At 52.0% G+C, this 11,115-nt stretch overlaps 1 protein-coding gene across 1 annotated transcript; it reads right to left on the reverse strand.

The window, feature by feature from the left end:
• Positions 1-1,179: 1,179 nt before the first annotated feature.
• Positions 1,180-3,761, reverse strand: LOC136102127 (pepsin A-like). Its single transcript, XM_065838985.2, has 9 exons — positions 3,706-3,761; positions 3,340-3,487; positions 2,885-3,002; positions 2,580-2,698; positions 2,274-2,473; positions 1,999-2,115; positions 1,764-1,902; positions 1,478-1,570; positions 1,180-1,400 (listed from the first exon to the last, which is right to left on the reverse strand). The coding sequence occupies exons 1-9, from the start codon at positions 3,759-3,761 to the stop codon at positions 1,251-1,253; spliced, it is 1,140 nt and encodes a 379-aa protein (XP_065695057.1). The 3' UTR covers positions 1,180-1,250.
• Positions 3,762-11,115: the final 7,354 nt, after the last annotated feature.

The following is an 11,115-nucleotide window of genomic DNA, read 5'->3' on the forward strand; positions in this document are numbered from 1 at the left end:
GGGAATGGTTGGACTCAATGGTCTTAAGGGGCTTTTCCACCCAAGATCATTCTGTGATTCTCAGGCTGCACCTACATGGGCCAGATCTTCTATAACAGGGCTGTCAAACTCAGTTTCACCGGTGGCCACATCAGCCTCGTGGTTGCCTTCAAAGGACCAGATGTAATTTTAGGATTCAGTCCACAGGCCTTGTGTTTGCCACTCGGTTGTGTGCATTGCGTTTCTTTTTCACCAGCACTGTCTCATAACACAAAAGACATACTGGTTTTTCTCCTTGAAACACAACCATATATTCACTTTCCCATCTATCACTACCTTGCCTTCCTTTTGCATCAATCTTTGTCTTACTGGACGTTTTGGGATTGACAGTGTTCTACCAAAGATGGTATGATGTGTCATCTAAGTAACAGACCGAGACGAACTTTAGGACCAGGTTAAATAACACTCAGCCCTCTCACACAGGCTCAGCTCTCCTTCAGAACCCTTCCCCCTATGGCAGAGCTGGCCGTGTCTGTGGAGAACAGTGTAGAGTTCATGAGTGGGACCCTGCGTGCTGGTTACAAAGCAGTTACTAGTGTCCCCATCAGTCTCACCGATTGCTCTTCTCGCACAGGCTCAGCGCTCTCTTGTATCTATGACCACAGCTCCTGCAGCACAACGTGTGTCACACACGCTGCACAGCGACCAGCGCTGGCAGGACCTGGGGACAAGGACCCGGGGACAAGGAGCTCAGCATTGCCACCAGGTGGAAACAAAGGGCCAGGCTGGGTGAAACGAGGTGGTGGGCCAGGTGTGTGACAGTGTCATCCTCACCAACGGGACCTCCCCTCCCTGCTCGACCCCTGTCTCAGCTGCATCTGCCTGGCGAGGGCTGTGCCGGGCACTGCCAGATGTTTCCATCTCCTGCACCGTGAGCTGAACCCCAGTTTGTTCCTCCCTTGCAGGGAGGAAAGCCATAGGGCTTTGTCTTGGGGGGGATTTGAGGTGAGTGGCCTCCATGGGATGACAAGGAGGGAGTTTGTTCCCCCTGAGCGGGGTTTGGGGACAGGAGGGACATCCCCAGGGATGTGGTGCCAGCGCCAGCCCTTCCAAAAGACAAGCAATGCTCATATGCTTTTTTACAGCTTTATTGTGGTTGGTGGTGGCAGCAGGAAGGGGGGACAGGGCCAGCTCTGGCAGCCACCAGGCTGGGGACAGCAGTGACAGAGGGGACAGCTGCCTGTCCGTGTCCCCAGCGCCGTGGTGTGTGCTCAGAGCAGGCGGGACAGCCCCACTTGGTCGGTGGCCCTGTCGAAGATGACGTAGTACTCGCGGATGAAGACGTCCCCGAGGATCCAGAGCTCGCCCGACTCGGTGGGGACACCCATGGATTCGAAGCCCAGGCTGCAGGTCCCTTCGCTCTGCACCAAAAAATACGCTGTGTACAGTTCTGGACGCCCCTGAAACTCCCAAGTCCCCTCCCCGGTGTGACGCTCACCTCTGTCACGTAGGCGCTGGGCGGTACGGGGAATCTGTGGCCGTTGATGTGGAAGACGATGTCAGGCAGCGAAGAGACAGAGTCACAGCTGATCTGGAGGGGGACAGTGGCAGGTGGGGGTCAGTGGCCACCCCAGAGGCACCACGTGTCCCCAGGAGCAATGGGGACCAGTGCACCATGTCCCAGGGATTGATGGGCACCCCGTGGAGCAGCCCCAGGGTCCAGCCGGTCACCCCACAAAGCCCCAGGTGTCCCCAAAGCCCTGTGTGCCCCCCCAGAGCCTCACATATCCCTCAGAGTTGGCGCCCAGGTCAGACATGGTGGCTGCGTAGGCTTTGTTGGACATGACGATCAGCGAGGTGCCCGTGTCCACAATGGCCTGGCAGGTGTGGTCACAGCCGATCACATTGTCATCAAGGGTGACCCTGGGGAGAGGAGGACAGGGTGAGGGGCTGCACCCACAAAAAACAGCGTGTGGGGGCAAGAGGAGCCGCTGAGGCTGGGGGTTGTGCTGGCACTACCTGTCCATGGTGATCTGCCAGTAGGTTTCGGCAGACAGAGGGATCCATTTGATGCCACTGAGGGTGTAGCGCGGGTCGATGGCACCAAAGAGGACAAAGCTGCCGCTCCTCCCATCCCTGTAAAGGGGGAGACATCAAGTGGGGGTCCCATCGCTTTGCGGCCATCATCCCCCACCAGTGCTGGTGCTCCCCAGGAGCCACTGGGCACCGCAGTGGCCGGAGCCGGCCCGCTGGGAGGAGAGCGGGAGAAAATCCTCCGTCTGGCCAGGACTTACTTGCTCAGGTAGACGGAGAAGAGGTCCCTGGCCACCAGATGTTCTGCCATCATGTTGTCAAAGACGGGGGTGGCTCCGGAGGAGGCGATGCTGGGGAAAGCCAGCCCCAGGATGCCATCGAAGGGGGCGTAGTAAAAGAAATCACCGGGTTCAGTCTCAGACAGCCCAAAGATCTGGTTGTGGACCTTAATGTCTGCGACCTGGTCGGGGAGATGAGGAGAGAGGGGGATGGTTGCGTTTGAGTGGGTGGTTCCGGGGTATCCCTGCTCCTGTGGGACAGGGGGGTTGGTTTTCCCCCCGCCTTACGGTGACGGTGTCGTAGCCCAGGATGCCAGTCATGCTGCCAGTGCCATAGTAGATGGAGATGCTTTTGTTGGTGCTGACAAAGGTGAAGGACTTTGTGGGGTTGAAACGTTTGTGGTTACCTGCAGGTATGGGAAGTATATGGTGACAGTCCATCCTGTCCTGAGGGACCAAGGGTGACCCCCCAGTGCTCCCACATCAACCCGTGTCCCTTGAGAGAGACAGGGCAGAGCTGTCCTTCTCTCCCAGCCTTGCCATGGGTTTTCCCAGCCTCGGCCCAGGTGGCCACGAGGCTACCAGACACCTACTGCAGGCCAGGCTTCTGCAGTAGATCGAGGGCACCCAGAGGTTGGAGGAGCCGGTGTCGAAGATGACAGTGAACTCCTGGTCTGGGGTGCCGATGGAGATGGTGCCGTAGTACTCGTTCTGGCAAAGCGAGGGGGGGAAGCGGTTAGATGGATGGGTGAGAGGCTAGCAGGACGGAGAAGAAGCTAGTGGGTCAGGTAAGGAGCAAGGAGGATGGGTTAGTGGCTAGCGGGATGGGTGATGTTTAGAGGAATGGGTAAGGGGTTGGTGAGTCAGCTAAGGGGCAAGTGGGATCAGTAAGGGGTTACTGTGTCAAGTAAGGGGCTAGGCAGACAACTACAGGGCTAGTCGGTCAGGTAAGGGGCAAGCAGGATCAGCAAGGGCCTAGTGGGTCAGGTAAGGGGCTAGCGGGCTGGGTAATGGGCCAGTGGCCCCGCGGACTGCCTGCCGTGCTCACATCCAGGTAGTTGACCATGGGCTCGGAGGAGCCGAAGATGTCGAGGAACTTGGCGGCCGGGTTGTACGGGTGCCGCTCCAGGAACTGCTCCAGCAAGCCGTTCTCCCGCAGCACCTGCCGCAGGGACTTCCCCCTCCTCAGTGGGATCCTGGGGACGGGGGACACCAGCTGTCACTGGGAACCGGCCAGGGGATGTGCCCTGGGGGGCCACCTTGTCCCTCAACCCCTCCTGTGGGACATGGGGACCCTCCTTGCTGTACGGAGCTGCGCCCATGGCTGGGGGGCTGCTGGTTGTCCCCACATCCCTCCCGCGTCCCTCTCCCAGCGTGGGGGTCCCCATGGTCACCCCGATACCCACGCACTCACCTGGTGATGTGGCATTGGGCCAGGGCCACTAACGCGAGGAGCAGGAGCAGCTTCATCGTTGCCTTCTGCCAGCCAAGTGACCCAAGAGAAGTGACACGGCAGGTGTGCCACCGGCCCCAGCCCGGCCCCTTATATGCCAAACCCGGCTTGTTTGGCCAGCGCCCCGATAAGAAAGGCAAACGGTTCTGGGAGAGGTTATCGCAACGTCCTTACGGGAGACAGGATGGGGGGCAGAACGTCCAGCCCGGGGCTCTCCATCTTCTCCGGGATCAGAGCAGAGATGCTGGTGACAGCCTGGGGGAGAACCATAGAGAAAAATATTTATTCTCCAGGGAATAATATTCTCTAGTTGGCTTTATCTGCCACCACAGGGGGTGACATTTTTGCAAGTGCCAGTGTGAAAGGCCCTGAGGCTGCTCCGGATGGTTCTTGTCCCACTGGGAGCCCCTTCTTGCAGCCCCGGGGTTGGTTTGGGGTCACAAAGGACCTTAAAGACCATCTTGTCCAACCCCTGCCATGAGCAGGGACATCTTCACCAGCTCAGGTTGCTCAGAGCCCCGTCCAGCCTGGCCTGGGATGTCTCCAGGGATGGGGCATCCACCACCTCTCTGGCCAACGTGGGTCGGGGTCTCACCACCCTCCCCGTGGAAGAATTTCTTCCTTATATTTCATCTAAATCCATTATTTTTTCAATTTAATACCATCACTCCTTATCCCATCGCTACATTTTCCCTGGAGCGTTCTCCAGATTGAACATCCCCAACTCATCCCTTCCTCATGGGGAAGGTGCTCCAGCCCCATCACGGCTCTTCCTTGCAGAACTGGGACCAGCTGGGGGGTCAAACTGGGGCTAATCAAGGGGAAAGAGCAGCTCGGGATGGTTGAACGACACCAAGGTCAGAGGCATCGGCATCGGACCCGGTGTCCCGGTCCCCGTCACAGCCGCACGTGCGGTTGATGCGGCTGCCGGCACGGTCACCTTGTCCCAGCGCTCGGAGGAAAGCAAAGTCAGACCCCGTGGTGACAACCTGGGACCGGTCTGCCCAGAAGGCTGGAAAACCCCCCACAGCAGCTTCAGCTCAGCTCTAAATCATAAGAAATTAAGGACTGGAGCTACAGTGCAGCAGGGGAATGAAACAAATACAAACGTGGTGGGATCAGATGGGAGAAAATGGATGAAACGATGAATTTTCCCCTAGTGAAAAGGAAGGTTTGATGCATTCAGGTTGCGGTCTGGAAAGGACAAGGTCTTGGCTGACCCTCAATAATGGAAAATCTGGACCTGTCGCAGCCTGAAAGCCCCACCTGGAGACTTGGCACTGCGGTCCTTGCAGCCTCGGGCGCCGCTCGGTGCCCCGGGAGCTGTGAGCTGCCAAAAATCAGACATTAGACAACAGCAGGCACTTCTCGCTTCGCTCCCGTGCAAGGCAGCGACGTGTTGTGATGAACACGAGCTCAGATAAGCAGCAATCCTAGAAAGGGGATGATTCACCGCCAACACATGGAAAATATTTATTTATATGTTAGCGGAGCTGAGCGCCCAAGGATGCATCCTGCAGGGGAAGCTGCTGTGGGTAACTGCCTTGGGACTGCTCGAGTGGGCTGTTAAACTGCATTTTCTTCTCCAAAAAGCGTGTGTGCACACAGGGAAAAGGCTTATTCTGCTGTTTCCCCAGCACATGCAGGTGTCACTGCTCCACAGGGACAGGTGACAGGGGGTGATCTGCTGGGGCTGCTGCAGGAACCTGGAACAGCTGCTGCAGATCCCAGGGGTTTATAAGGGAGATTCAGAGCTGGGGTTTGCTGGGTTTGCCCAAATCTTGCTTGATTGCTCTGTGCTGGGAGGGCTTTGCACTTCAGGGTTTGAATTCTTCCTGAGAGTAAGAGCTGAGCTTTGGGAGCTGAAATCTGGGCTTCCCCTGGTTTTGAGGGTGGTAAGTTTTGCTTTGCTTTTCTTTTGCTGGAACATTAAAGGGAAGGAAAACGACAAGCTTTTCAAGAATGGTTTATCTATATATGTTTTTTTCCACATAATGATGTAAACATAAACCTCTCGGTGCAAAGAAGAGGCTGCTTGGGGTGGATGCTCTCCTTGTGTTTAGAAGAAAAACCCCAATGACAACAAACCAACCAATCACATTAAAAACAAACAAAACCAAACAAAAAACAAAAGCAACACAGAAGCAGCCTCATGCTCAGCATTAGTGGTTGTGTGAAATGTGACCTATTTTGTAGCATTTGGTAAATAAAACCTGTTCTATTTTCATTGCTCAGAGCAGCAAATGGACAAGAGAAGCTACAGAAGCTGCTCTGTTTGGATAAAAAAAGTCTATTCTGTGTTTTTGGGCTGATATGTGGGGTTTTTTGTGAGCTGGCTTCTTCTGAACACCCAAACTGTCCCCCAGATTTGGGGATTGTATCACGTCATGAAGGTCCAAAGCAATTGTTCAACCTTTCCCTGCACGATTGTTGCTGAAATTGGGCTCTGTGTGTAATCACTGACGATCAGGGACATGTGTTTTGATTGGTTTTTTTCTTTCAATGACAATAAATAGTTTGTCAAATGAGGGGAAGGTTTGCGGTGAGCTCATGCTTATGTCAATAGATCACATCATCGGGAGCCAACGGAAAAGCTGCGTGTTCGGATTTTTGGATGCACTGTTATACGTAGAACGAAGCGGTTGTGGGTTCAGCACCAGAGCAAGGATTTGGCGCCATTAAAGAAGTCAAAACCAACCAAATAAAGAGTGAAAAAGGGGGGAGGTTGGGCGGGGAAGGGGCGGCCGCTCTGCCGCGGCGGCGCTTGGCAGCAGAGGGCACCAAACGATGGGGAGAGCTCCCAAAGACTCGGCGTGTTCTCCAAAAACGAGACGGATCCGGAGGCTTTTAGCTCTTCTTTGCCTCTTCCCGATGCCGCTGTTAGGAAATAAACACAGAAAACCCCCCGAGATTCACGTTCGCGGACCAAAAAAATCAATATTTTAATGCTAATATCTGTCGGTTTTATATCTAAATAAGGCTGGATGTGATTCCCTGCGTGCAGAGGCTCTGTTGAGCTTGGGTGATGCGGAAACATTAAACAACTTTAAAGAAAGCACTAAAATAAAGCGGTGTTTGAAGGGGTTGTGGTTGACTTGAAAGGCAAGAAGAGTTGGGTGGTGACATTGACCTTCCCCTGCAGACAAGGACCAAGGAGATACAGGACTAGTGACAGGAGTATTTTAGGCTTTACTGCCCAAAATTTGCATGAATTTGTGCACGAAGAGACGGTTCCTCCAAGGGTTTTGTGCACCTGGAGGTAACTCACGGGATCCAGGTCACGAACAACGCGAGGCGGGCACCTCCCAAAGCCGCGTTGGCTCCCAAATCAACCCTGGGTGGCAAATAAATCAACCCCAGGGCGTGGATCCCGGTCAGGAATGCAACAGTCCCAGGTTCTATATGATTGATGCCGACGTCCAGGTGCCTGAAAGTCTCAACGGGAACCACACGAGATTAAGCGTCAACCGTTAGGCTGCGTTTAGCTGCCGCAGGCCTCACCCCAGGGTTAAACGTGGCTGGATGTGGATTTTTAAGCTTTCTGTACGGGAAAGGACTTTGCTGACTCAGCTCAGAAACAGCTTTATCCAACTTTATCGGCGCAGGCTTGAAAAGGTCCGCCCGAAAAAAAAATCGCCTTATAGAGATATCCCTTATCTTCCTAACCGCAGATTAAGGAAACAAACTTGTTTTCTCGTCCGTGTTCCTGGTTTTCCCCATCCCTTCCATCAAGGCGTTATCAGAGCTGGGACAGATTTATCAGAACCATCAGGTGAAAGGCACCAAGGCCTGGTCTGAGGCTCCTGAGCTGTCAAACCCAACGATTCCCCATAAGAATATTTGATTTAAGCCATTGAGAAAGCACTCGGAGGTGTGGGTTGGCTCCTGAGGTGTCAAACCCCCAAGATTTGGTGTAGGAATATTGAATTAAATTGTTGAGGAAGACATTGGAGATGGAGGCTGGTGGCTCCTAAGGTGTCAAACCCCCAAGATTTCATGTAGGAACACTGAATTATCAAGAAAGCCCTTGGAGATGGAGGCTGGTGGCTCCTGAGCTGTCAAACCCCCAAGATTTGGTGTAAGAATATTGAATTATCAAGAAAGCCATTGGAGATGGAGGCTGGCGGATCCTAAGGTGTCAAACCCCCAAGATCTGGTGTAAGAATATTGAATTAAATTGTTGAGGAAGACATTGGAGATGGAGGCTGGTGGATCCTAAGGTGTCAAACCCCCAAGATTTGGTGTAAGAATATTGAATTAAAGTATCAAGAAAGCCCTTGGAGATGGAGGCTGGTGGATCCTAAGGTGTCAAACCCCCAAGATTTGGTGTAAGAATATTGAATTAAAGTATCAAGAAAGCCCTTGGAGATGGAGGCTGGTGGCTTCCGAGGTATCAAACCCCCAAGATTTGGCGTAGGAACATTGAATTGCATTGTCGAGAAAGCCCTCAGAGGTGCAGGCTGAGGTTGTGGGTGGATTTTTGGTGGAGCAGGACCTTGGGGTGGTCAGCCCAGCTCTCGTGACCTGCTGTGGGTGGTGACAAACACCTTTGGTGGTGAAGGTTATTTTCTACCCAGATAGCGGCCGGACCACAAAGCTTCCCTGTCGTAGAACAGGCGAGCGCAGGGAAGGAGCTGGTTTGGTTGTGGCTGGTTTGTGGGAGCCAGGGGACATTGGTGACGTGGCGCGGAGAAAAGCCACAAGGAATGGTGTTTTCTGAGGAGAAGAAGATGGGTGGGATTGCGAGAAAAGGCTCTTCTGTCTGGATCCTCCCTGGTGAGGAACACAGGTGGCATTGTCTGCAAAACAAACATTAAAAGAAAAAAAAAACCTACATTATTGATTTTTTGTTTTGGGAAACGCTCCAAATTTCCTTTGATTCCTGGGCTGGGAAGGAACGTTCACCACAAATGAACTTGGCCAGATAATAAACAAAAGGCGAAATTTGACAAAGGATCGGGATTGCCCAGATTAAATTTGCACACCAGGAGGGTTTTTTTTAACCTTTTGCTGGTCGTGTGTTAATCGGCCCTGTGGCCTCTACCCCCCCTCGGGATGTGGAGGAGCCGCAAACCTCGTCAGCGGCACTAACGAGCCCCTGCATCCATAGCGAGCTCTGGAAGCTTCCATTTCACCCCAGTTTAATTTTTCTCAAGGTATTAAGACTTGAAGCTGCTTCAGAACCTGGTTCTGCAGCTCAGTGCTCCTACCGAAATAATTGTACTCCTTTCTGCTGGTTTTGTCCCAAGCCACGAGTGTTTTGTTGGTCCAGAACAGCTCACTTGGTGTCTATGCTCAAAATTTGGTGCCTGGAGTGATTTGACTCCCTCATTTTCAGGCATTTTCGCTCACGGTGTGTATTGGATATCGGTCTTTCACCTGATAAAACACCTGTGCGATGTATCGCAGTGACCAGCTGAAACCATCTCTTAGACAAATTAAGGATGTTGGTAAACAGATAAAGAGCAAAACCTTGAGCATTAACCAGAAAATACCCATTTATTGCATTTTTTATTTGCTGAGTAACACTTATATCATTTAACTGGATACTTTTCTGCTTAATCTTTCATAGAATCATAGAAAAGTTTTGGTTGGAAAAGACCTTAAAGATTGAGTCCAACTGTTAACCCAACACTGTTCCCAGGAACCTCGTCTGCAAAGAATAAATTTGAACAAAACTTCATTTCTCCTCTACTCAGTCCTCTCAGTTCAACATAAATTACTAATTAACTGTGCTCCAGCCCTTGCGTGCCTGCAGCTTCTCTTCAAAATACCAATCTCTTTGGAAAGTCAAGCCCCTTTTTCTTGCAGTAACATTGAGTTTTGACCCGGTTATCAACCCCGCTATGAACAAATCGCCCTTGATGGGGACCATAAGCTGCCTATTAGGATTTGCATGACTCATATTTATTATACAAGGCTCAAGTGGCCTCACGTGGTGCAGTCTGGGCAGGGACAAGAGGCGCTTTTCCCCGGGACGTGGCTCTTTGGGGACACCTGGGTGACCTTGTCCAGCCTCCATCACCTTCCTCTCCCCGCTCAGCACCTCCAGCGTGTCCCATCCCGCAACACAGAGCTTTTTCCCATCCTAACACAACCCTGAACCCTCCTCGTGTCTGCGGGAATGCGGAAGGACAGGTGGAAAGGTGGCGATAGGATTTGAGCTGCTTCTCTCTCGTGATGCTTGGGAACTTTCCGTTTTCATGCGAGGAAGAGCTAACGCAGGTATTCAAGTGGGATTGGCTTTTATCTCTTGGTTCTGGTGATGCCACCTGGAATAAAATGTCGCTATATTAGTTTTTGGCACATTTCTGAGGTCTGTGCATACTGCCTTGGTGTCTCTTTCTCCTGCACTTCCATCAGCTCTCGTCCCCACGTCCACCTCTGCCACTTCCCCCTCCACGCTCACTTTGCCTCCATCCCTTTACCCATCAAGCAAGTTCCAATTTCATTTTCATTTCTCCCAGGGCTGGATTTACCAGGATTACAGCTGACCCAGCTCCAAATCCCCCGAAACAAGAGGCGTTTGAGTGTTTCTAACACCAGCTGCTACTCTCCACGCCACGACCTGCAGGGAACAACGTGGCTTTGCAGCGGCTTTTGTTGCTCTTAGACCTCCAAAAACCCACAAGATGCAGGAGCCGGCTGCCTGTGTGGGAGGCCCTGGTGCTGACGAGGTCACAACAAGGCACAAATTGCTTCAAATCTCCCCGTAAATCCAACCGCAAACCCGTTACGCTTGAATTTCAAGCAGCTGCCCGGACACAACGCTAGGATCTGTTGTAACCCGCATGTGGTGATTAATCTCGCCCCATCTTTGCGGCTCGACGGTTTTACGCCTTTTGGAAGGAGCTGGGTGTGAAAAATGCAGTTGTGATGCGTGCTAAGATGTTTAATGTTTACAGATATAACCAAATGAGGCACGGGCTCTGAACTTGGAAAAGGGAAAAAGGTGGTTAAGTTCTATGTAAAAAGTTATGAAACTTGTTTAGGAAGTTATATTGATAGAGGGAACTAATGTTTTAAGGGTTAAGCAACTATATAATAAGGGCCTACTAACAAGCTAACATTTTAAACCACATAATTAATATCTAGTTTAGAGCTGTATGTAACCAATCGTGCTAAAAAAAGCAGGACTTCATTAAATGCCGAGATAAGAAGTTTTACAGCACCAGCTGCAACCTTGAGGAGACAAGACAGCCAAGATTTACAGCAAAAAGGGGGCGCCGGTCTGGTTTCAGTTGGTTTGGTAGCTTGGGTTCCAGCCAGTTCTTCATAATGAGCCAAAGGTAAAAAGTGCACTGTGATGAAGCTGAAGGAGCCTTCATCCAAAGACCCCTACAGACCCTTCCTCAAATTCACCAAGTGATG

Source organism: Patagioenas fasciata, chromosome 5 (genome assembly GCF_037038585.1).
Source record: "Patagioenas fasciata isolate bPatFas1 chromosome 5, bPatFas1.hap1, whole genome shotgun sequence".
Taxonomy (NCBI): Eukaryota; Metazoa; Chordata; class Aves; order Columbiformes; family Columbidae; genus Patagioenas; species Patagioenas fasciata.

Bases quoted from the DNA above. Each gene is read 5' to 3' on its own strand.
- LOC136102127 (XM_065838985.2), bottom strand. From the start codon at position 3,761: ATGAAGCTGCTCCTGCTCCTCGCGTTAGTGGCCCTGGCCCAATGCCAC. The intron at 2,116-2,273 runs GTAAGTCCTGGC...CCCCCTTTACAG, and splicing joins TTCTCCGTCTACCTGAGCAA to GGATGGGAGGAGCGGCAGCT. The intron at 1,571-1,763 runs GTGAGGCTCTGG...GTCCCCCTCCAG, and splicing joins GCGCCAACTCTGAGGGATAT to ATCAGCTGTGACTCTGTCTC.